This window comes from Protopterus annectens, chromosome 3.part1, assembly GCF_019279795.1.
Source record: "Protopterus annectens isolate FY-2018-M chromosome 3.part1, PAN1.0, whole genome shotgun sequence".
Classification (NCBI taxonomy): Eukaryota; Metazoa; Chordata; order Ceratodontiformes; family Protopteridae; genus Protopterus; species Protopterus annectens.
Genome location: NC_056732.1, coordinates 1436096963 through 1436123413, shown reverse-complemented (window position 1 = coordinate 1436123413; position 26451 = coordinate 1436096963). Strand labels below are relative to the sequence as shown.

Below are 26451 nucleotides of genomic sequence, written 5' to 3'. Positions count from 1 at the left end.
TATATGAACATAATCAAGCACAATGAATTTAAATCCTGTAGACAAAGGACATATATGACTGTGTTTAGCTAGGGCATTACTAAAATCACATTTTCTTATAGCACAATGCTCCTTGATTCTTGTAGACAGCTTATTGTTTTACCAATATAAAATGCTGAACACAATGTGCAGATAGCTGCATAAACAACATTGTCTGAATTGCAGTCAAAATATGTAGTATAATGTATTTTAAAATTATTATGTTTAAAAGTATATGAGGCACCTGTAAGAATATTCTTACAGGCAACGCATTTTCCACAAGTAAACATCCCTCTATTACTGTGAATGACAGGGGGTGTAACAATAAATTGAGTGTCTCTATTTTCAAATAGAGAACGTAAAGATTTAAATTTTTTATGTGTAAAAACAGGACCTAGCCCTAATTTGTTGTCAACCTCCTGGCTGGAGGTAAGAATATCCCAGTTTTTATAAAACACTTTCTTAAATAGCTATAGAGTCCCTGCAAATAGGAACTGGGAAACTAGTGAATCTATCTATAGAGTTATGTGTAGAAAGAGAGTGTCCTGAATTATGTATTTGAGAAACGTACTGATAGGTGCAGGACAAGGGAGTAGTCCGTGATTCAAACATAGTATTGGTTATATCATTTATAGTGTTACTACACTCATTGGTCACAAGGGGAGTAGTCTGTATTTCATTCATACTATTGGTTGTATTTTTCTTCAGAGAAGCCTTTTAAAAGAATAGGAGGATAATTAGTGTGCCTTAAAAAGACTACATCTTTAACAATAGAATTCAGTAAATCAGTAGGGTAGTCTCTCTCTATAAGAAAGGAACTAGAAACATCACATTCATGTAGAAAAACATTATCATCAGAAATAATCCTAGACAATCTGATGTACTGACCTCTGGTCATATTAACTTTCATAAATAGAGGATGCATACTGCAGAAATGTAAATAATTATTTCTGAATGTCTTTTTCCTAAATATAGTAGAGTTCCAAGTTAAAGAATTTGTATCAATGGAAATAAGTACATCTAAAAAGTTAACCTGCTTCCCAAAAGCTAAAATCTTAAACTTTAGAAATGGAATACTATCAGATAAGGAATTAATAAATGTAAACAAATCAGACTCACATCCCTTCCATACAAAAAAGAGGTCATCAATGTAACGTTGGTACAGAAGAATATTATTAAAACCAGGTAAATATACTAGAAAGTTACATTCCCACCAGGCTAAAACTAAATTTGCAAAGGCAGGAGCTAGTTTAGCCCCCATAGCTACACCTTTAGTTTGATGAAAAATCTTACCATCAAAGTGAAAAAAATTGTTAGTTAATACTAGAGAAGTTAGGGAGCAAATCATGTTAATGTTTTCCTGTGAGAAGGTGGTAAATTTTGATAAATAATTTCTTAAGTATTCTATGCCTATATCATGAGGAATGTTAGAATACAATGATTCAATATCTAAAGTAACTAAAATAGTATGTTCATCAGTAGGAGGGTCTGCACATTGTGTTCAGCATTTTATATTGGTAAAACAATACGCAAGCTGTCTACAAGAATCAAGGAGCATTGTGCGGCTATAAGAAAATGTGATTTTAGTAATGCCCTAGCTAAACACAGTCATATATGTCCTTTGTCTACAGGATTTAAATTCATTGTGCTTGATTATGTTCATATGTTTTTTGGGGATAGAAATACTTTATTGGAGGTTAAAGAATTAAGATGGCAACTAAGGTTAAATGCTAATGCCCCACCTGGACTAAATGAAAGTTTAAACATTAAATGTTTTTTGAAATGGCACAACTAACTACACATTTACTAGTGGTAGGCTTTGTTTACTTTTGAACAGGGTTCTAAATACATTATACATAATTCAGTTAGTGGAATGTCTTGCTTCAACAGGATTCTTATTACATAATTCATGAGTTATATTTCCTAATTGGTCTACAGTATGACTTGTCATTTCACCATTACTTTGGTTATTTATACAGGATTGTATTGTAACTGTATGTTATTCTGAAGAAGTCCAACATATTAAATTGGATGAAAGCGCTAATTACTGGCTCTCAGTGTGTTTTTTCGACATTGCTATTGGATAATTCTGATTTTTACGAAGTTTTTTGGATATAGTTTCAGTTCTTCGTTGAATTTTAAAGAGTTTTTTCAGTGTGTATACATATATATATATATATATATATATATATATATATATATATATATATATATACATATACAGCAGTAATTGCACAAATGTAATTTATCGGCTGTAAGAAAATAGAATAAGTATGGTATGACTAATGAAGATAAGAAAAAAAATGCCTCCATATGCTGTAAGTAGTAGAAAAAGAAGATATTGTTCAGCTGCAAGGATTTCTGCCTTTTATAATCCAAGATTCCCTGCCAATGGAATGAGTTTACACTTTCTCAAAAGCAGGGGTACTTCCAGCTGCTGACAAAAGTCAGACTGGTGAATGAAGTCTGCCTGCAAAAGACACTACACACCTGTTCTGAAACCCTGCAGCAGTGACCCTTAAAAAAGACATCATGCAAGACTGTCTTAGTCGGCCAGTCATTTACCAAAACAAATCAAGCAATCAATGCCATATGGAGGCATAAGAATGGTTCTCATGATCTTGAACATCACAGTTAATATACACTGCATTGTACAAGTACAATTTGTTGTATTCCTATTGTGATTCACAAAGTTGCATTTGGGAACAATCTTTCACTCAGTATCTCTCTCTCTCCCACTTCTCAGTAAACAATTACAAATGTCAGCAGCTACACTAGGTACAGGACATTGCTACAGTAGATATAGGACATCGAGTTTATTACCATTCAATATGTGAAGATGCAGGTAAAACTGATTCACCTTCACTACAGTGACATAATTAAGACCACCAAAACAGAAATAAACAGCTGTCAGCAACATCACAGAATGAAGACATCTTGATCAGTGAATCAGTTTGAAATTATATACACTGCTGAGGTAGACAACATGTTTGAGTTACTCTCTTTACCAATATCTGAAAACAAGATGCTTCTTTGTGCGGGTTACCCTGTGTGCACCATTTGAACATTTAACTTGAGTTACATTTGAAGCTAAAGATTTTTATTCTGAATAAAAAGTATCCATACCTTTTCACTAAAGTTTGACTGTTTTAACCCATTATAGTGGAACACAGGAAATGACTCTGGAATACAAGACTCCTACAAAGAAATGAAACATGAGATTACTGAAAATTAATTTATAGCTACTAAGTAAACCAGAGATTCTGGACAAATACTCAGACGTACAAAGTCAAACAGAAAAAAAGGAATGGAACACTCACATAAATGTACATTCACTTTAAATTTTTGAGTTGATAGACTGTTTTCATCAATCAAGTTGTACATAAAGATTCAGGAAAGTGAGTTTTTAGAACGTTGTCAGTGGAAAAAATATTTAAAACCTCTGGAGGCAAAGTTTGTATAGCCATGGTAAAACATGGAGACTCGCACCGTACCTCTCAACTGTCCAGATTTTCGCAGAATGTCGACTTTTGGCTCATATTTTTGGTCCATTCCTTATAAAATAGCAGTTTTTCTTGCAAATCAATGAAGACTGAAGGCACTAAGTAATGTCATACATTTGAGTTTCAGACTTCATATCCTTCATAAAATGCATGCTAACACAGGTCATGCTATTCTACCAACCATCTAAGTTTATAAGAGCAATGTTTAAAACCTGTGTCTATTTTTACAGCATTTGTCCCACCATTATATTTAGACTTTGTCCAGATTTCTTGCACTAAGAGGTTGAGCGGTATGAGTTGCACAAAACATCTAGCTGCTTCAGTACATTGTTTTTATCTTGTTTCATCCCAGTTACTGTGGATAGAGACTTGCCATGGCTCCCAATGACAATGTAAGAACACTGGGTACTAAGATATTTTAGTTTATTTTCTTTTGCCCATTGATCCAAACTTTCTGTCCACCTTATTGGGCAGTTTATTCTTGCTGGGAGTCTTATGGCCCATTCTTTCCACAGAAGTGAAGTTTAAGCATACTGGGAGCACTGCAATCACCCCTCAGGAGGAACACTTTTTCCTTAAACTATAATCCTTCTCTTGCACATAATCACTGGTGTTCAACTGGGTGACATGCACAGCGTATTTCTGATGCTCATTCAGGCCTCTGATGTCTTTGCTTGTGATATGATTAAACAGCCCTGTCCCCCTTGAACACAAGCACCAGAAATTCTAAGAAGGATTGTGCTCAAGTACATGCCTCCACATCATCCCTCAGAAGAGAGATAAACAGGCAAATCACTGTAATTCCTCCACTCCCTCATGTCTGTTCCAACAGTCCATCAGGTGCTCATGCTACTAAAGAACTCTGATTACCAGTGTTGTACTTGGGGCTTTATCCTTCTATACCAACAGATCTTGAGACAACACAGTTTTCCTGTGTTTCTTTTTTAATTCTAAGATCATAAATACAATACAATTCAATATGGGCGGCACGCGCAGTGGTGCAGCGATTAACTTTGTCGCCTCACAGCAACATGTTCTCCAGTTCGATTCTCGGCTGGAGTGCCTTCTGTGCAGAGTTTGCATGTTCTCCCTGCATTCGCGTGGGTTTCCTCCCATATTCTAAAGACATGCATCTGGAGCATTCCTCCCTGGGCCTCCGCTGAAAACAGGCTCTGTGGAACCTAGTCGGACTTTCCCAGTCAACAAATGTTAAATAAATAAATAAATAAATAAAATTTCTAAATTAAAAAAAAAATCTAACCCTCAGAACATTTTAAGGATAAATATTTCATTAGAACAACTTATGTACTAATAAACTAATTACCCTGAAACAAGGAATAAAGGAAGACAGATGGTAAACTATTCATTTGCATGCTATCTCCTAACTCTCCTTGCCACTCAATAATGTGCCACGGCCTCTAAATATGTGTCACAAGCATTTACATTCCCCATGCTCACCTTACATGTGTGTGCTACCCCTAACATTTTCCCTAACAGTATCACTACCAAGATGTCACTTTATCTCAGTTTTACAACTTTGGTTTACTGCTAAAGGGCATTTTTAGCAGAAGAGAAGTGATCAATGTTTTGCAATTTACTTTTAAGAGTTTTTCAGTGTTTTTTTGAGTCTCTCTTTTATTCTAACATTTGTGATTCTCTTGTTTGAGTTTTCTACCTTTCCTGATGTAACTGTTATACTATACATACATACACCAGCAGATTTTTCTGCATATACCAGTTATTTAGTCTCAGGAAATGACAAGACAACCTGTTTGACTTGCATCTCTCTGTTAATTGCTTTGTTCTGGCTGCAAACTGACTGCTCTCAGTTGTAAACTGACCTGAGGGTGGGAAGCCCTGTACACTTGGCTTTGCTCCCCTCCCCTACCCCCAATTATCACTCATACCCCTTACTCTAGTATTATACTTCCTACATTCACATTTCACTTGTGACTCTTATTCCATACTCTCACCAAATGACCTTACTACTTCTATACGTACATTTTTGTTTCTTTTTTACTACTTCCCTATCTCTATTTAAATTTTAGCCCCATTCCCAGCTATCTTTCTCCCTCCCATAATGCTAAGCACTATATCCATTTATAATCACAACCCTCCATAACAGTACCCATCTATTCCACATTGCATCTTTTTCTTTTCCCAAATAAACCTTAATTTCTTCTTATTTTTACTACATTATTGTACTCTACCCTTTAATACCCCTCTATTCCTTATATTCTAGAGAAGATACCAGGACAGTCTACCTCTCTTCTTTTATAGAAAATACTTCTCTCCTTACCTGTCCTCTTTCAGCTTTCAGAATCCACCACCACTGAATCTCCTACTGTCCTGCAACTTCTCGTTTCCTTCGTCATTGCTACTTCCCCGCTACCTGACATCTACAAAATACAGATTCCTGTACTTAATTATGATACTCTTTATTTTATCCTCTATTCTTCTCCTCCTACTGTGCCATCTTTCATCCTACCATGACTCAATAATACATCACATCTCTCCAACTCTCTCAACCTATCCATACTTTGTCTTTACACTCTCCACACATTGCACCAAATGTATTAAATATTGCACCTCACCTTTATTCCACATATAGTCTGATTGATTGGACTTCAACTCAAACCAAAATAAGTGCAAGAATCCTCTCCAAATAGCAAGCATGCATATTTCCCCAATACACTAAAATCCTTCTAGGAGAAAATATTCACTGAAATCATGGCCCCACCTATCACAATGAATACAAAGACAATTCTCTCCCACACACTTCTGTAACCCAACAGCCAGTCCCCAGCCCTGGTGTTCTAATTTTTGTTGCAATAAATTTTACAAGTATAAGAAATAAAACTGCTGAACTACATACCTAGATCACCCAACATAACACTGATGTTCTTGCTGTAACTGAAATATGGCTTAAACCCAGCATAAATGATTCTGAAGTTATATATCCTGGCTACAATATCATCTATAATGACCATATAAAGAGGAACTGTGGTGGTACTGCTTTAATATTTTACACTACCTACCACATTTCCCCTTACAGCAAACTAATACCAAAATTCAGTTCAATAGAGCTTCTTATTGCTTTTATCAAAATAAGCAATTATAAACAAATATGTATTACTGTCCTTTATATCCCTCCTGGCGACAATACAGCTATACTGGAAAGTATCCTACAATGGATATCCATAACATTTCCACAAGAAAAATATTATTGGTTAATGTGAATGTCAGTTGGTCGGACATAAATTCTAACTCCACTGCATCTAGTATGAAATTATACGGTTTCACACAATTACATAGCCATACACATTTATAGCAAGACATCAAATTCACTATTAAGATTGGATTCTAGTAGCAGACCCTAGCAAATCCTCCATCACAGGTACAATGTCAGACCCTCTCAGTCTATATGACTAGACATCTCATACAAGCAGTTAAACAGCATATTCATAAACCATCATGTAACCTTTCAAGTTTAACCCAGAAATGTTCATTACTACACTATAATCTATTAACTGGAAGGTGCTGTAATTGAATTCAATACAACTTTTCTAAATATCCTAAATAGCCTTGCACCTCCTAGAAGGAAGAGAATGAAAACAAATAATGCAATTTGGCTATCCAAAAAGAGTAGAATGGTAATGCAGGACAGAGATAAAGTATGGAAAGAACTGCAAAAATATAAAACACCTCAATATCTTAAAAACTTCAGAATGCTTCACAATTGTACCAAAAAGCAAATAAATGATAACAAAAAAATATACTACAATAACTTTCACTACACTACTAAACAAAATTCTAAAGAATGTTGGACAGCCATTAAAGAAATCTTGCATCCCAGCCAAAAATTCAACTCTACCCCTCTCCCGATAACATACAACTTGAAACTGCTAAACAGTTCAACACTTTTTTTTAAAAGCAGCATAGCATCTTTAACTAAGGATTCCCCAACATCTAATCCCTACCCTGCCCAACAGCCACATATCACCATGTCCACTTTCACCTTCAAACATGTGCCCACATCCTATATAAAACTACTTGTAAACAAACTTAAACCATGTTCTTCTTAAGCTGATGACCTTCCAAGCAAGTACCAAAAAATAGTCAATAGCATTGCCTATCCTGTCTCAATTATTATAAATAGGTTAATCCAGGAATTCCATGTTCCCTCTCTCTGGAAAAAAAGTCACACATTAACCCTCTGCACAAAGTAGGAAGTTCAACAGACATTAATAAATTTAGACCAATAGCAATCTTTTCTCCCCTTGCCAAAATACTTGAAAAATGTACTCAAAAACAATTGCTAGACTATCTCCTAAGGAAGAACTCATATCCCCTACACAACATGGCTTCTGTCCTTCCCACAGTACTATCACTGCCCTTCTAACCTATATAGATACTGTCAATAAAGTTAGAGATAATGGCAAACTAGTCTCTTCCTTATTTCAAGACTTGTCTAAAGCCTTTGACACAGTTTGTCACAACAGACTGCTACTTCAAATGTTCTCATTAGGTCTCTCTCAGCCCACCATTCTGTGGTTTAAAATCTAACAGGTATCAGTCAGTAAAATGGCACTCCATGTTCTCTCCTTCCCTCCCAGTCACCACCAGTGTACTAAAAGGCTCTATCCTTGGTCCCCTCCTCTTTAACATTTTCACAAACACCCTCTAAACTTCTACACAACAGGTCACCCTAATACAATACACAGATGGTTTCACTCTCATTTGCACATCTGACAACACAGTACACCTCCAAAAAATATGCAAGAAGCTTCAACAGCCACTGACACATGACTTTGCAACTCACAAATCATGCTCAACTCAAAAAAATCCAATCTACTATTTTTTTCCTCAAATCCCTCTCTCATGAGAAAACAAAATTTAAAGTTCTCTCTCAAGTCACTTCTCATAGCAAACTATTAGGGGTGACAGTGGAAGATAATCTTACAATCGACATGCATTTGCACAAGAAAAATCATGAAAAGTAGGGATGATTTACAGAGCCAAAAACTCTCTCTCTGACACTTCCAAAACTACACTTGCCACTACTTATCTCCTCCCCAATGTTACAACAAAGTTGCTAAATTTGTAGCACATATCCCTTACAGAATCCATCACTGTATAGCACTGAAAAGCCTAAATTGGTTAGAACTGCCACATCAACTAACATATACACAACTTCTTACCACCTATAAAATTATTGGAAAAACTCCCATCTGTCTACAAACCTAGCAAATTTGCTGGGCATTATCTGTGCTTGTATAAGGTTGCTAAGGCCTGGAACCCCTTACCTGTATTCATCAGGTCTACACCCTCCCTCCCATCTTTGAAAACCAGTCTAAAAGACTTCCTAGCTAAAAATCTGGCTCTGTTCTTGATCAAAACCAGGATAAACTATATCCCTAAATGTGAACAAGTACCTTTTTATTCCTTATAATTCCTTACTCTACTTTCTTCACTTACTTCCTTACTGCTATCTAATTCTCTTTCCTGACTTTCTCTAAATACACCGTAAGGCTGTTTTCCCTCACTTCATATTGCAATTCCTATTTATATTAGACTAATTTACCTTTAATTTTGCTACAAACTGTCTAAAATTTCTCTAAATATTAAATGACTGTCATATGACTCAACCAATGTTTCTACATTATGTCTAATTTGTTACAATTGTTTAAACTGCAGATGTTTTTGTTTTATTTACTTTGTTTACTTGATTGTAAAATTACTGTTCTTAAAATGTTTTGTAATAATATGGAGCTTTTCTGCCCGGGCTTCTACCCAGTCGGATTTTACCGGTAATCAAATATCAATAAATAAATAGATTATTTACAGATATATATATGTGTGTGTGTGTGTGTATTACACACACACACACACACACACATATATATATTTCAACCAAACAAAACATCGAACCTAACCTAAATTAGAATAAATGCTTGAAAGCATGATTATAAAAACAGTCTTAAAACAGTTTTTTGGCTTGGGGGCAAGCCCCCCCCCCTGTGTACCCCACCCACCCTGCTAATTATACATACCAATAAGACTGTATTAAAGTGGGAATGGTCAAGGGTAGTGGGTTTGGCATAATGGTTAAGGTCTTCACTTCATAGACACAAGGTACAGGGCTTGATTTTGACCTCAGGTTATTGGCTAGGCTTAAAATGGCCCTTCAGGGCAGTTAGTCTAGCATTCATCTATGAACCTATTACAAATTCCATGATCCCACTGCACTAACACCTGGCACACAGAAAAGATTTAAGATCACGCATACTAGCGTTTTTTTACATTCAACCAAAATGAAGTTATGCCTTACCATAACGTTCCATCTGTATTGTCAGTCTTCACTAATCCTTGACTGTGGGCTCAGTTTTGAGCCTCGGAACCATCTTGGCCATTTTTTCAGCTCACGCCTCCCAAACTCTCGAGCTAGGCTCTACCCATAATGCTCCTCACTAAATTACCTCAGATCGAGTTTGCCTATAATAGTGACAGACAAGTAGTAATCAATAAGAGACCATATCTGTGTCCTTATTAAGAAGCCAGTCTTTGGGAACATTTGGTCTACTAACAGTCTTAGGCAGGGGAAAGGAGGGTGGGGGGGAGATGTCAAGGATTAGTGAAGATCGACAACACAGATGGAATGTTATCGCAAGACATAACTTCTTTATCTGACGCTGCCAATCTTCACATAATCCTTGACTATGAAACACAGTTCCTAGCTACTTGAATCTTGGGAGGTCTCACGAAAAAATATTCCTGAGCACCATCAAACAGAATGATGCACATCTCCTAGAGACATGGTCCAGTTTGTAATTAAGGTATGAGGAGATGTTCATGTAGCTGCTGCACAAATGTCATCTAAAGAAGCTCTAGCATGAAAAGCTGTAGAAGCTGCTACGGCTATAGCTGAATGAGCTTTCACAGGACGTGATAGGAGAAGTCCCTTTGAATGCTAAATAAAGGTGATACAGTCCCTTAACCATTTTGAGAAAGTAACTTTAGAAAGTGGGTTACTTAAGGAAAGCGAGGAGAAAGCCACAAAAAGTTGGTTGAATTTTCTAACATCTTTTGTTCTGTGTAGGTAAAAATATAATTGCCTGTGTATATCTAATATGTGCAGACAGTACTCTCCTTTATTGGAAAAATTAGGGAAAAAGACTGGCAGATGTAAGGCTTGATTGATATTTGACTCAAACAACCTTTGGCAAAAAGGATGGATTTGTCCTGAGAGAAACCTTGTCTTTATGAAATATTAAATAGGGGGCTTGCAAGACAAGGCATGAAGCTCTGATATTCTTCTGGCTGAAGTGATAGCTATCAAAAACAAAGTTTTCCAGGTCAAGAACTTTAAATCACAAATTGCCAAAGGTTCAAAGGGGAAAGAAGTGAGAGATTGTAACACCAAAGGCAAATCCCATGGAACAGTGGGTTCTTTAAACGGAGGCCTTAACATTAATGTTCCTTTCAAAAACACTTTGCAAAGTTTATGAGACATTAGTGACGATCCATCAAACCCAATATGGAAATTAAATATCGCAGCAAGATGGACTCAAATGGCTGAAGCTAAGGAGACAGAGTGATAAACAGAAGCTAGAAAATCTAAGACTTTATTCACAGGTGCTACATAGCGGTCAACATTACTGTTAAGCGACTATTTAGCAAACTTTATTCATTTGTTATGGTACAGCTTTTTAGTTGAAGGTTTGTGGTGGACCAAAATGATTTTTTGGACCACGGACGTGAGGGAGGAATGCCTGGCAATCATGGGAACTGGAGAAGCCATGCAGCGAGCTTGAGATGGTGAAGATTCAGGTGAACCATTCCCTCTGGATGGGATAACAGGTCTGGAGCTGGGTCCAGAATCCAAGGTTTCTGAAGCAGGTGAGGCCAAAGGAAGAGAAACCAGACCTGTCGAGACCAAAACGGAGCAATGAGGATTATTTTGTTCTTTGACCTCTTGGCTTTCTTTAGAAACTGACATATTAGAGGAGTCGGAGGAAAGACATACAGAAGACTGAGAGGCCAGTCGTACAGAAGAGCATCTCTGGGGGGCTTTTCCCTGGAGGGGTGAACTAGGGCAACTAGGGCATAGTAACTGCTGCACTTGTTGTTCAGAGGGGGCACAAACAGATCACAGCAAGGTTGACCCCAGTGGTGGAATATCTTCTCCACCACCACTGGATTGAGAGACCATTCATGAGGCATTAGGACAGTTCTGCTCAACTTGTCTGCAATTATGTTGGAGCTCCCTGGAATGTGCGCAGCCATTAGAAAGCGGTTGGAAGAAATTGCCCATTGCCATACTCTTAGGGCTTCTCAATAAAGCCAGTAAGACTTGGTTCCCCCTTGTTTGTTGATGTACCACACTACCGACATATTGTCTGTTTGTATTGCCACTGTTCCAAATGGGAGGGCATCCTGAAATGCTTGCAACTCTAAGAGCACCGCCCTTATCTCCAGAACACTGACATGCAAATTTGCCTCCATCTGGGACCAAGCACCTTGGACTGTCCTTCCCAGATAATGCCCCAACACTCTATCTGAGAAGCATCCATGGTCACTATGGCTTGGGGCTGAGGAAGGACAAAGGGACAGCCCAACAAGATTTCGTTGGAACAGAGCCACCAAGACAGGTCCTGTTTGCAACAACTGGTGATCAAAATTTGATGAGACATTGGTTGGTTTAGTAATGACCACTGGGAGGCCAGAAGCCACTGAAGAATCTACATGTGATATCTGGCCATGGGAACTAGGATAACAGTGGCTGCCACTGACCCTAGTGCCTGTAGTATGAGTCTTGCTGGAACACTTCTGTTCTGAATAATATGATTTATTTGTGATCTGATCCTTTGAAGCCTTCTAATGGTAGTGATACAAATACCGTGACTGTGTCTAGTATAGCTCCACTGAATTCCAGTTGTTGTGTAGGTTCCGGATTATATTTTTTGTAATTTATTGTGATTTCTAAGGTGTTGCAAAAATGAAGTTTGTAATCTCTTGCCTTTAATAGTTGAAACCTGGTGGTAGCAGTAAGGAGCCAGTTGTCGAGATATGAAAATACTTGAAATCCTAGCAGTCTGAGATGCACTGCTACCACTTCCATGCATTTGGTAAACATCCTATGGGCTGTGGTGAGGCCAAAGGGCAGTGCCCTGAACTGAAAGTGACCGGTTCCCAGACGGAAAGGCAGGAGTCTTCTGGAGCACTTGTCCATTTTTATGTGGTAATATGCATCCTGAAGATCTATTGGGCACATCCAGTCATCTTTTTCCAGGAATGGAAGTAATGACTGTACCGAGACCATCAGAAACTTGGTTTGTTGGAATGATTTGTTCAACTGGCTGAGATCCAAAACGGGTCTCCAGTCCCCTGTTTTCTGGGCACTAAAAAGAACCTTGAGTAGATCCCAGATCCTTTCTGGTCTGGTCGGACTGACTGGATATCCCTTTTGTCTACCAGTTTTTGAATTTCTATGACTGCTGCTTCCCTGTCACTGGGTGGAATGTCTGGGAGTCTGTTTTTTGGTTTCATAGAAAGGGGAATGGTGTATCCTCTGGAAATAATCCCTTGCACACATTTGTCCACTGTCATTTGTAGAGAGGCATGTTGGTGCAGAGATAGTCATCCCCCGACTACCTCAAGAGGAAGGCAACTGGGCTTCCATTCAGGAGTGCTGGTAGGAGTTACCTAAGAATGAACCTCTGGACCCCTGGTTTTGCAGGCCACCTCTGCCTCTAGAATGGTGTCTTCTATTATTACTTCCCCCTCTGCCCCGGGAGAAGTCCTTGCCATAGGAGTCCTGGAAAGACCCTTGGGTCTTTTTAAACCATAGTCTCCCATGTCTCTGGTTCCTACAGTAGGGCTGTTGAGGAGTGGAGAAGGGTATGCCTAAGGCAGAAAGCGTCTTCACATCTTTTTCACATCTGGCTAGTGTGTCTTTAACCTTGGGCCCAAACAGAAATGATCTGTCAAATAGAGCATTGACGAAAGAAGATTTAAATGACTTTGCAAAGCCACACAAGCACATCCAGGTGTGTCTCCTGATGGCTACGCCTGAACCTGCTGCTCTTGTCTTCCCTTCAGATGCATGAGCAATTAGCCTCATGGACGAATGGGAAATTGATTCAAGGATGGTGAGCTGAGAGGTAACATTATCTCGGACCCCTTCACCTACTGCACCTACAGGAGTGTCTGAAAGCTCTTTGATCAGATTTCTCTGCACTCTAGTGGTGTGCCATATAATTCAAGGACCTGAGAGCAAAGGTCAATGAAACGTATACTAGCTTCAAAAACTCATCTCTAGTCTTCGACTCCTTGTTAGCAGAATAGATAGTAGGACTTTCTTCTGCAAGTTCCTTTTTGGTGGCTGCCACTCTCATCATGGCATCTACAGGAATACCCTTGGCCCAATGTTGCTCACCCTTAGGAACATAAAGAATCCAGTCAGGTTTTTTTGGAATCAGTTCAATAGTGTCAGGAATTTTCCAGGCCCGTTGAGCAATTAGTTTAATAAGTTCATCAGCAGGTGGAGAGATCCAAGAGATAGAAGGCTGGACATGAAAAGCCTCTAGGTACATCGATTCCTCTGAGGAAGGCTGGAGGGAAGTCTAGCTAACCCTCTGCTTCAGGATTTCTAGGATGTCCCTGAAGGAAACACCATCAGGGGGGTGAACTAGGGGAACCTTCCCCTTCATCAAAATTGATATCCTCTGAAAGATTCCTCCAGGGAGTCCAAGTGCTTCCTCTTGCACTTTTTCTTCACTGGTACCTCTTCAGTGGGATATTCTGGAGAGGTATCCGAAGAAGAAGTCACCAGGCTGGATTGCTCCTGAGGCTTTTGTGCCCTCTGTCCCAGGGATGAGGCTGGAGGAAGTCCAGGTCAAGGAGACTGAGAAGATATTGGGCCCGACAGGGATGGCAAGGACTGTTAGTCCACAGTGGACAAAGCCTTCTCCATGATTCGAAAGGCAGGCCCCCCTGTAGAGGGATGGAGCCCGGAACTGAAATAAACTCCTTCAGAACTGTGGTTCCACCCTGCACTGAGGAAGATACCACCAAATCAGAAGCCAGGGTCGAGCCTATGAATGTTGAGGCACCGAGGGGTGTGTAAGGCTCCAAAGGGATCAAGGTCAAACCCTGTCCATCGGAACTAGCAGTGAAGCCTTGACCCTGGGAGGTCTCCACTTCCAACAAACCAGAAGAACTCAAGGCAACCATTGGTGCTGAAGAGTAAACTCTAACCGGCACTGAGGCAGTCAGAGCCAGGAAAGTCAGTGCGTGGGGCGCCAAACACTAAGCTGGAGTCAGAAGAGTAATCTGGGCGGGTGTCGAGGAAGGGCCAGTTCCAGAGATAAGGTGGCTGGGAACAGAGGATGGAGGCAATCCCCTCGCCGTCAGGAGCTGGTCAACCAATCTCATTATATCTGATGCAGATAGACTCTTAGTGGACCAAATAGAGAAAGCTGAAGGGGACCTAGGTGGACTGCGCTTAAACAATATACACACAAACCATGCCCATCTGAGTTTGGCATCTTCCCGTCACATTTTTGGCACCTCTTAAAGCCAAAGGTGCCCTTAGATGATTTATTGGCCATGCTAACAAGGGAAAGGCCTAATTTTATAACACACACACACACACGCGAAAAGACAGATAGAAAGAACAACAGCCTCTTTTTCTTTTTTTTTCTTTAAAAGGACAGGAAAGGAAGAAGACATTACCAGAAATGGTAATGAAGATTTCCTTGAGGTACAGAATACAGTTAGAGAAAGTACCAACGATGGTTGGGTAACTACCTAACGGTAGAGGGAAACGTAAAGGGGGGAAATAGTTACACGTGTAAAAGAAAGGAGAGATGAGCGGGTAGGAATAAATACAGAATATATAGAAAATATAGAAAACATACAGTCTAATAATGCCAAAGTTTGAGAGATAGGAAGGACGCATCTGACACCACAAAATGGCAAACGAGATCTGAGGTAATTTAGTGAGGAGCATTATGGGTAGAGCCTAGCTCGAGACTTTGGCAGGCGTGAGCTGAAAAAACAGCCAAGTCAGTTCTAAGGCTAGGAACTCAGCCCACAGTCAGGCATTATGTGAAGATTGACATCAGATGTAAGCATTTTTTATATAGATATATATATATATATATATATATATATGTGTGTGTGTGTGTATATATATATATATATATATATATATATATATATATATATATATAGTATGTGTGTATGTCAATCTGCTCATGTGATTCCTGATCGTCATTGTTCCTCCCCATCCTCTCCACATCATCATATTCTTAGACTCAACTTGTGCCTGTACTGCACGTGATGTGTATCACTGGAAATGAGTAGCCAGTTAATCCAACCCCTGCAACACACACACACACACACACACACACACACACACACACACACACACACTTTGACATTAGGTGCAATTTAGTCCTATGCTGGTACCTATTACCAAAAGATCTACACAGACATTAAGCTACAATGTTTTGCTATTCCATTCACTATAATCCCATATAAGTGAAACATGTTCAGACTGACAAAATTCAGGAAATAACAGAATCTTATAACTGTTGTGTGCTTATATTGTTCCAAGATGGCTACACTGATCAACAGTTTAATTTTAGATCTCCTGGTGGGGAAATAGAAAAGTACAGTTTTGTACCTACCATAAATGTAGATGTCCGATAGGTATGCAACTGCAGTCCTAACATATGGGTTGTCCTGCCTCAGGCAGCCCTTCTGGGTCCGGCGTCGGCTGATGTCGCCCTTTCCCCGACGTCAGAGCGCCTGGGGTATAAAAACGTCAGCCGACGCCATCTTCTTCAGTGTTTCTTGCCCCAGGTGCCCTCTAAGGAAGGCTAAATTTTGAAAAATAGAGAAAAATTCCAGACAAGTACAACAGCATAAAAACAAATACACCATAAAAGATTACCCCAGGTAGCTAAAATGAGGGGTGGAAACCCAAAAGTATACCACAGAGGGGTAGGTGGGAGGGAAAACCTGACTGCAGTTGCATACCTATCGGACATCTACATTTATGGTAGGTACAAAACTGTACTATGTCCTTCAAGGATGCAACTGCAGTCCTAACATATGGGTTGAATACCATAGCCAACCAGGGGGTGGTAGGCACTAAGACAAAGATGGTGTAGCTAAAATGCCTTGCAGGACTGCAGAGGCAAACCCTGCTCTGGACCTGGAGTATAAAGGCAGGTTGTAATGTTTGGAAAATGAATGCACGGAGCTCCATGTAGCAGCTTCTAAAATGTCCTTTGTTGCCACTCCTCTTAAAAAGGCTGTGGAGGTGGCTGTAGCTCTGGTGGAATGTGGCCTGATGTCAGCTGGCACAGTTTTTCCATGAAAAGAGTAGCAGAATCGAATGCAATTTCCAATCCATTTACAAATTGTCTGTTTGGAAATTGCTTTTCCCTGCAATCCAGCAGCGAAAGCTACAAAAAGCTGGTCAGATTTTCTGAAAGACTTTGTTCTGTCCAAGTAGTAGCGCAACTGTCTGTGTATGTCCAAGGTGTGCAGAAGTCTCTCTCCTTTATTTTGAGGACTGGGAAAGAAGGTAGGCAGGTGAATAGCTTGATTCAGGGACACCCTGGATACCACCTTTGGCATGAATGACGGATTGGTTCTCAAAGAAACTCTGTACTTGTGAAAAATGAGAAATGGTTGTATTGCCATAAGGGCCTGTAGCTCAGAGACTCTTTTTGCTGAGGTTACTGCCAGAAGGAAGGCTGTCTTCCAAGACAGAAATTGCAACTCTGAAGATGCTGCTGGTTCAAAGGGAGGAAGAGTAAATTTTTCCAGCATGAAGTTGAGGTCCCATGCAGGCACTGGTGGTTTCCTTGGAGGGTTGATGCTCTTTATACCTCTTAGAAACTGTCTTAGCAATGGGTGAGAAAATACAGGCGGATCAGTGTTATATTTGGCAGATATTGCTGAAGCATGTATTTTTATGGAAGAATATGAAAGACCATTGTGGAGCATTTCAGCCAAGTATTCCAGGATCTGTGGAATGCTCATCACTGATGGGTCTTGACCCTTTTTGCTGTTCCAGATAAGAAATCTCTTCCATTTTGCGGAGTATGTTTTTCTAGTGGAAGGTCTGCGCGCCTCCAGGATGATATCTTTTACCCTTTTGGAAAGTGTATCCTGAGTAATAGCCATGGAATCTTCCAAGCTGTCAGCTTCAATGTTTTCAAGCTGAGGTGTAGTGTCCTGTAATTGTGCTGTGTCAGAAGAAGTGGCCATTGAGGAAGGAGCCACGGATTGGTGTGTGTCAAGCTCCGTAGCAGTGGGTACCAGTGTTGTCTTGGCCGGTCTGGAGCTATCAGTATGACTTTCGGTTGCTCTGTCTTGATCTTTAGTAACACCTTGGTCATCAAAGGAAGAGGTGGGAAGGCATATAGTGTTAGAGAATTCTAGCTGAAGGAGAGAGCGTCCACCTTCCATGCTTGAGGATGGTATGTCCTTGTGCAAAACTTTTTCAAATGGTGATTGAAGTGGGAGGCAAAAAGATCTATATCTGGCCTTCCCCATGCTTGAGCCATTTGTAAGAAAATGTCTGGATGCAACATCCATTCGTGTGGATCCATGATGTTTCTGCTTAGGCTGTCCGCCAGAACATTGTCCTTCCCTGGTACAAACTGGGATTGTAGCTCTATTTTCAATTGTAGGGAAATATCCCAGAGAATCATTGCCAGTCTGCAAAGAGGGTAGGAATGGGTACCTCCTTGCTTGTTTATGTACCACATAACTGTGGTATTGTCTGTCTTTATTAGTAGATGGCCCTGATGCATGAACTTTTCGAAGGCCTTGATTGCATGTATCACTGCCAGCATTTCTTTTTGGTTGATATGCAGGTGATTTTCTTTTTGTGTCCATTGTCCTTGAATGCATCTGCCCTCCATGTGCGCCCCCCATCCATGGTCTGAGGCGTCTGTTGTTATGGTTTGACTTGTATGAGGTTTGCTGAAAGACAGACCTTTGTTTTTCTGGCTTGCTTGAGCCCACCACAGAAATTCCTTTTGAAGGCATGGAATGAGTGGGATCAATGTTTCCAGGCTGTGGCTGTGCTGAGACCATAGACTTTTTAGGTACCATTGTAGTTTCCTCATATGCAGCCTTGCATGTGGAATCAGAAGAATGCAAGATGCCATGAAACCCAGGGTCTGCAGGATTTTCCTTGCAGTCATCTGGGTGTGTGTTGCCAATCTTCTGAAGTATTCTGGTAATTGTTGTTTTTCTTTTGTCATAAACGCCATCTGGGTGTTTGTGTCCAGTGTGGCACCCAGGAAAGGTATTTGTTGGGATGGTACGAGACTTGATGTCTGAATATTGACTGTGTATCCCAAGGCCTGCAGTAGGTGAATGACATAGTCCAAGTCTTTTAACAAGGCATGTTGGCTGTCCGCTTGTATAAGGCAGTCGTCCAGATAAGGGTATATTTGTATCCCCTGAAGTCTGCAATGTTCAATTACTGATGCCAGGCATTTCGTGAACACTCTGGGCGCAGTAGATAAGTCAAAGGGCAATGCTGAGAATTGATAATGCTCTGAGCTTGCAAGAAATCTGAGGTATCTTCTGCAACTTTGTCTGATTGGGACATGCAGGTATGCCTCCTTGAGGTCCAGAGTTACCAGCCAAGACCCCTTGCCCAGCATGGGAAGGAGTTGCTGTAAAGTCAGCATTTTGAATTTTGGCACAATAAGGTAAGTATTCAGTGCGGACAAGTCCAGAATGGGTCTCCATTGGTTTTCTTTTCTTGGAACAAGGAACAGTCTTGAATAAAATCCTTGTCCTTGTTCTGCAGGAGGAACCTTTTCTATTGCTCTTATTTGAAGTAGGTTTGTTATTTGTTTGAGTGCCTCTGCCCTTTGATTTGGTGGCAGGTTTGGCCTGCCATGTCTTGTTGGCAGTGTATGAAAATGGAATCTGTATCCTTTGTCTATTATCTCCAGTATCCATTTGTCCTTTGTTATGTTGTGCCAATTTTTTGAGAATAAAGATAACTTTCCGCCCAAAGGTGCTTCTAATTGAGCCCTGGATGGCGGAGTCAAAGTCAAGTCATTGAGATTGTGGAAGGTCCTGCCCCACCTCTCTGGTTCGGAGGCTGCCATTGACGTCCTCTGTAGGAGCCTCGAGTTTGCCCTCTACCTCTGCCACGTCTGTTTTTGCCTCTTTGAAATTTGTCTGTGTCAGGAAAGGGCCGATGTTTAGAAGGCCAATTCCTGCTGAATCTTGGAGGCTGTACCTGGAGGAAATCTTTGACTGTTTACACTGATTTTGCCTTTTCCTCTATTTTCTTTAAAACCTCTTGTGCAGTAGCACCAAATAGCTTATGTTTCTCTAGTGGTGCGTCCAAAAGCTTAATTTTCACATGGTCTGGCAATGTTTGTTCCTTTAACCAAGCATGTCTGCGTATGACCGCACCTGTCATTGCTGCTCTACATGAAGCTTCCAATGCATCATATCCACACTGAAGGAAATGGCTGCTAACCTGCTTAGTATTATGAACCAGTTCCTGTAACCCCTTTCTATCTAATGGTTCAGGGAAAGCCAGTTTCTTTTGCAAGTCATCCAACATGTATTCCTGATACTGAATCATATGGAATTGACAATTTAATGCTCGCATAGAAAGGGTGGAAGATGTATATACTTTCTTGCCCCACCTTTCTAAAGCCCTAGAATCTCTTTCCGAAGGGAGTGGGTTCTTAGCAGTAGTGGAGGAAACCCCTTTAGGCCCCTGAGAAATAGTTTCAGGGTCAGCAGTATGGCCCTTGTACAGAAATTGATGTGTGTCTGGGACCCTGTAGTACCTGTCTGGCTTGACAGGAGCAGGGGGGAGTGAGTCAGGGGTAACACTAGATTCTAAGTACACATCATCTAAAACATTTAGAACTGGAGGAATAGCTAAGGGTCTATGCTGAGGTAGCTTTAAAAATTCCCTTAACCTTTTCCTAGAATCTGAGTATTCTTGGCCTTGCCATTTAAAGTGTTCCTTCATGGAATGAAGAGTTTCCCCAAAGGAAGACTCCTCAGGAGGAGAAGCAGAGGGAATAGATTCCTCTGCATCAGAATCCTCGTAGGCCGGGAAGGCCTCCTCCTGGTAGTCTGAATGTGCAGAATCACCTGAGGCCTCATCGGAGGACTGGGAGTCTACCTGCCCAACCCTAGGCCTCTTGTCAGCAGGCGGCTGAGAGCCTCTATCTGGATGAGGCTGTGAACCCCTAATCAAAGAAATAAGGTCCTCAGCTAAACTTAAAATTTGAGAACCAGAAGTGGATCCCAGAGAAACAGATCTTGGAGGGAGAGACTTAGCCTGTTTGGCAGCCTTAGCACGTGTGTAGGCCTTAATGGACATAGACACTGGAGGCCTGGCAGCCCCACGTGCTGGAGTAGTCTTATCCACTGAAATGGTGTCAGAAATATCCTGGGCTACGGTCTCAGAGGGGAACACAGAAACCGGCACCGAGCTGGCCTCCGGTACCGAAGTAACCGGTGGAGCGGTGTCGTCGGTCTGTAGCGGTTGCGAAACCGGCTCAGAAGAGACCAAGACACTCGCGGTAGGCCTAAGCGTGGTGTCGGCCGAGACCGCGGACCGCGGGTGTCGGTCCTTATCCTTCCGTTTTTTTAGGTAAATGTGCTGTCAGAAGCTCCGATGGCATGATATAACAGAAATCTTCCCCAAAATAATCCTGTGCAAACTCAGACCAACGCCTAAGAGTGCGTCTATTGAAAGAGGCACAAGCTGCACAGGCCGAGACGTTGTGTTCTGGGCCTAGGCAAGGTAGGCAGTAAGAGTGGAAATCCTTATGAGGTATTTGTTTCCCACAAGTTAAACAATTATTAACTTTTTCACTTTTATCTGACATCAGCTGAGGCAAGAAAAGGTCCCCAACGGGGTACTTAGCTTTTTTGAAGACTTCAGTAGCTGAAAACACAGGGGCTGGTCGACCGGCACTTGCGAACTGCTTCTGCATCGGGCGCCACGCGGCAAGAAAGACTGAAGAAGATGGCGTCAGCTGACGTTTTTATACCCCAGGCGCTCTGACGTCGGGGAATGGGCGACATCAGCCGACGCCGGACCCAGACTTTGGAATCCGGCCGACCGAAGGGCTGCCTGAGGCAGGACAACCCATATGTTAGGACTGCAGTTGCATCCTTGAAGGACATCTGAGAAAAGGGAGTAGTGAAATTATCATTTTGGGAAAATTCAGTTACATGACAGTAAGTACACTGCATGCAGGCCAGCAAATAACAAATTCAGAGAACCGAAAACAAATTAAACCAGAAAAAGTGAACAGAAAATACTGGCTGAGAACAATCCTACAGCCGTTCAGCAAAACATAGTTCAAGCTTCAGCTCTGGTATAAGAGATTGCTTCCTGTAATTTAGAGGAAAAATAAATCAAATGCACTCAGAAGTGATTAAAATAAACTAAACATTGAAAAAAAACAGAAGAGGCTTTAAATAGGTACTCAGACAAACTGATGCAACTGCAAAATGAGGTTTAATGAAGAAAAGGGCTGGCTGAGTACAATGCTTCTTTTTTTCCAAATATTTTATTCAGAAGCAAAAAAAATAGTGTTATAACAACAATATATATGACAAAAATCGTAGTTTTGGATAATGTACAGAAAACATATTTACAAAAGCCTGACAAAGAATCATAAATGTTTCAGGTGAGTAAAAACAGATTTACATAATAAGCATAAAGTATTTCAGAAAGAGTTGGAGTCCATTTGGAAAGTTTTGATAAGAGATAAAACTTTTATCCGAGGGTTACTGATGAAGCTCTCTGTATATATTCTGAGTTCTTTTATTCTGGTTTCCTTAGTTATCATTTCTTTTAAGAGACAGGAAATTTTCAAAATTTGGAGAGGTAGCAGAGTTCCACTTTCTTGTGATGCATTTTCTAGCTCCTGCTAGAATTGTCCTTAAAAGATAAGAGATGGAACTGTTCATAATATAACTTTCATTTACATTAAAAAATATATTGTTTTGGTTAAAAAGAAATTATCTGAAAATAAGGCTCTAAAAATTCTTCAATATTTTTCCAGAAATATTTTAAATTGGAACAGTCATAAACAATGTAAAACCAATCTGTTTTACATGGTGTTAAACATCTCCAACAATGATATTTTTAGATTTTTAAATGTGGCTATCTTCTCAGGGGTTAAGAAAGCTCTGTGCAAATATTTCCATGTAAATATGCTCCAGTATTGACCCCAGGAAGTGGATCTTACAGAAGATAGTAGTTTGGTTTTCTCTGCCTGGGTAAAATTGGGAGGGAGACCTCTGGTTATTGTATTTGACCGTTTGATAGTTAGGGTCGTCTTATAATTTATTAACATGCTATACAATTTGGATATTACATTGTTAAATTTAAAATTATTCTATAACATTTCAGATATATAGAAAGCTAAAGGAGGTTGGTTCAAATAAATTACGTTTCTCTGCCTGGGTATAATTGGGAGGGAGACCTCTGGTTATTGTATTCCACTGTGTGATAGGGTAGACTTATAATTTATTAAAGTGCTACATAATTTGGATATTATATTGTCAAATTTAAAATTATTGTATAATATTTCAGATATACAGAAAGCTAAGAGAGGTTGGTTCAAATAAGTTGTTTTTAATGGTTCTACAAAGATCTTGTGAGTAGGTTAATATGTGTTGTAGTAGAAACCAATCTTGTGACAATAAATTACATTCCTTAATAATTTGTGTGTAATGTTTCTAGATCTTTAATGTAATGTTGCCAGTATATATAATGTTTGTTCTCCCATTCATTAAAAAGATTAAAATATAGCTTATTTGATATTTTTATGTAATTTTAAAAGGAACCAATAAGTCATGTCAATTTTTAGTATCTGCATTAGAATTCATAATTTTGTTATTTAAAAGATTTAACTTTGTGGGATTTTGTTGCGTTATATTGTATGGTATGACAGAGAAAATACCAAAATTTATTGGAAAGGTTACTGAAAGAAATTTTTGAATATAATGTATTTTCTTTCAATAATATAGCTCACTGAATATGATTTCTAATTATTATTGTAATCTGCTGAGGAGGGATGCTGAGTATATTGGGAAAAAGATGCTAAGGATGAAGCTACCAGGTAACAGGAAAAGAGGAAGGCCTAAGATACGGTTTATGGATGTGGTGAGAGAGGACATGCAGGTGTTTGGTGTGACAGAGCAAGATGCAGAGGACAAAAAGAAATGGAAACAGGTGATCTGCTGTGGCGACCCCTAACGGGAACAGCTGAAAGAAGATGATGATGATTGTAATCTAGATCAATCCAATTTAAAACATCCTTAAGTAACAAAGCTTTGATGTAGGTGTCAATGTCTGGAAACTTTATGCCACCCCTATCCCACAGCCTAATATGATGTATATAAGCAATCAAGTTCTTATTAGGATGCCACAAAATGGTTATTAATATTTTGTTTCTATCTGTAATGAATCTGTTTCCAGGAGTAGTGTCAAAACAAGGTACAGGATCTATGGTAGAGGGGTCATCCTTAACAATTGTAACATATCTTCAAAAGATAATATGATGTTATTCCATTTGCTTATATGAGAATTTCCTAAAGATATTGCATTTTTATAATTAATTTCTTTCATCTTTTCAATGGTATTAATCAAGACTACACCTAAATCGTTTAGAAAGCTTACCTGTTCTCCAATTATGTTTTGATGGACAGACTGAATTATTTATCATTAAGAATGACATATTTAGATTTGTTTATTAAAATGAAAACCTGAATTTGTTTTGAAAATGATTATTGCATCTAATTCAAATAATTCTGTTTTTGAATTAGTTACAGTAAGTAAAATATAATCAGCAAAAAAGAAGTTCTGTTCTTACCATAACGTTCCATCTGTGCTGTTGATCTTTATTCATTCATGACTGATGGGTTTTTGTTCTGTCTTCGAAACCGACTCAGACGATATAACAAGCTCGTGCCAGCCAGAAAATCTCGAGCTAAGGTTACCCATAGTGCACCTCTCCTTATCTCCTCAGATCAAGTTTGCTTGTAAGAATAAGAAAGCAGTGGCTTTGTCTCAGCAAATGCCCTAAAACAAAACCAGGACCAAACCTGAACCTCCAGGAGCCTTTGAAGGGGTTAGGAGGGTGGGATGCCATAAATGAATGAAGATCAACAACACAGATGGAACGTTATGGTAAGAACATAACTTCTTTATCTAATGTTGTCAGTCTTCATTTGTTCATGACTGATGGGACAGAGTCCCTAGCTACTTTATGTCCTGGGAGGCCCTATGGAAGGATATCCATGAGCACCATTGAGCCAAAAATATAAGAATACAACGAACACAACACCAGCAGTCAATAGATGTGAATATCTTATTTAATTCTGGTACCTCGGCCTTCGCCTTCTCAAGGAATACATTTGTGATAACAAACACCACCCCTTTTATAACACTTCCATGATATTTGCATACTTGATTGATTCAATGAAACCCTTAAACAACATTTCCTAATTACACTGATTAAGCCAGCTTGAACCTAAAAAACACTGTATGTTTAAACTTCATTGCATTGAAATCACAAACTTCTTTTGCAAAAATACAATAACATCATGTTTTTTCATAGAATTTTCTTAAAAGACATGCGAATTGCTTAATAAATTCTCTATTGTTCAAACACAACCATTATTTCATACAAATGTTACTATTGAATTTCATTTGTAAAAATCTTTATAACAAACTTTTTTGTTAAGAATAAATGAATCTATTCAAGCTTCCATATTCATTCCATTCGGAAAAAGAGTTTTATAATTCAAAATAAATCTGGACTCATTTCTAATAATTTAACATGAAAAAGTACAGTTTTGTACCTACCATAAATGTAGATGTCCGATAGGAATGCCTCTGCAGTCCTTACAAATGGGTTGTCCTGTCGTCAGGCAGCCCTTCGGTCGGCCGGATTCCAAAGTCTGGGTCTGGCCTCGGCTGGTGTCGCACTTCACCCGACGTCATAGCTGCAGTTATTCGGGTATAAAGGCATCAGCCGACGCCATTTTCCTCAGTGTTTCTTGCCCCAGATGCCAGGTGCCCTCTTGGAAGGCTAAATTTGGATAAAAGCCAATGATTCCAAATAGTAGAGAGCAAACACAAAAAATAAGCATGTATGTACATATATACAAACAAATACACCATAATAGATTCCCCCAGCTAGCTATAAGATGGGCAAATACCCTAGGAGCACCACAGAGGGAAGGTGGGTAATCCTGACTGCAGATGCATTCCTATCGGACATCTACATTTATGGTAGGTACAAAACTGTACTATGTCCTTCAAGGATGCATCTGCAGTCCTTACAAATGGGTAGAATACCATAGCCAAACTGGGGGAGGTGGGCAAATAAAATTATGGTGTAGTTAGGATCCCTTGCAAAACAGCAGTGGCAAAGCCTGCTCGGGATCTAGAGTATAAAGGTAAATTATAATGCTTGGCAAATGTATGCACGGAGCTCCAAGTAGCAGCTTCTAAAATGTCCTTGGTAGCCACTCCTCGTAAGAAGGCTGTGGTAGTGGCTGTTGCCCTTGTAGAGTAAGGCCTGATGTTCTCTGGAGTTTTCTTTCCATGGTAGGAGTAACAAAATCTAATGCAATTTCCTATCCACTTGGAGATTGTCTGTTTTGAAATTGCTTTTCCTTCCCTTCCTGTTGCATATGCTACCAGTAGCTGGTCAGTTTTTCTATTGCCTTTGGTCCTGTCCAGGTAGTAGCGTAATTGTCTATGTACATCCAAGGTATGCAGCAGTCTTTCTCCCCTGTTCTGTGGGTTAGGGAAGAATGTAGGTAGGTGGATAGCCTGATTTAAAGAAACTCTGGAAACCACCTTAGGCATAAAGGAAGG

The 26451-nt window shown here is 39.7% G+C and overlaps 1 protein-coding gene across 2 annotated transcripts in view; it reads right to left on the bottom strand.

Moving 5' to 3' along the window:
* MINDY3 (MINDY lysine 48 deubiquitinase 3) overlaps positions 1-26451 on the bottom strand; it is a 2129565-nt gene that overhangs the window by 175239 nt on the left and 1927875 nt on the right. For both annotated transcript variants that reach the window (XM_044067502.1, XM_044067503.1), the window contains one exon: positions 3145-3216. In XM_044067502.1, coding sequence (XP_043923437.1) covers positions 3145-3216 — 72 coding nt within the window. The remainder of the gene's footprint in view (positions 1-3144; positions 3217-26451) is intronic.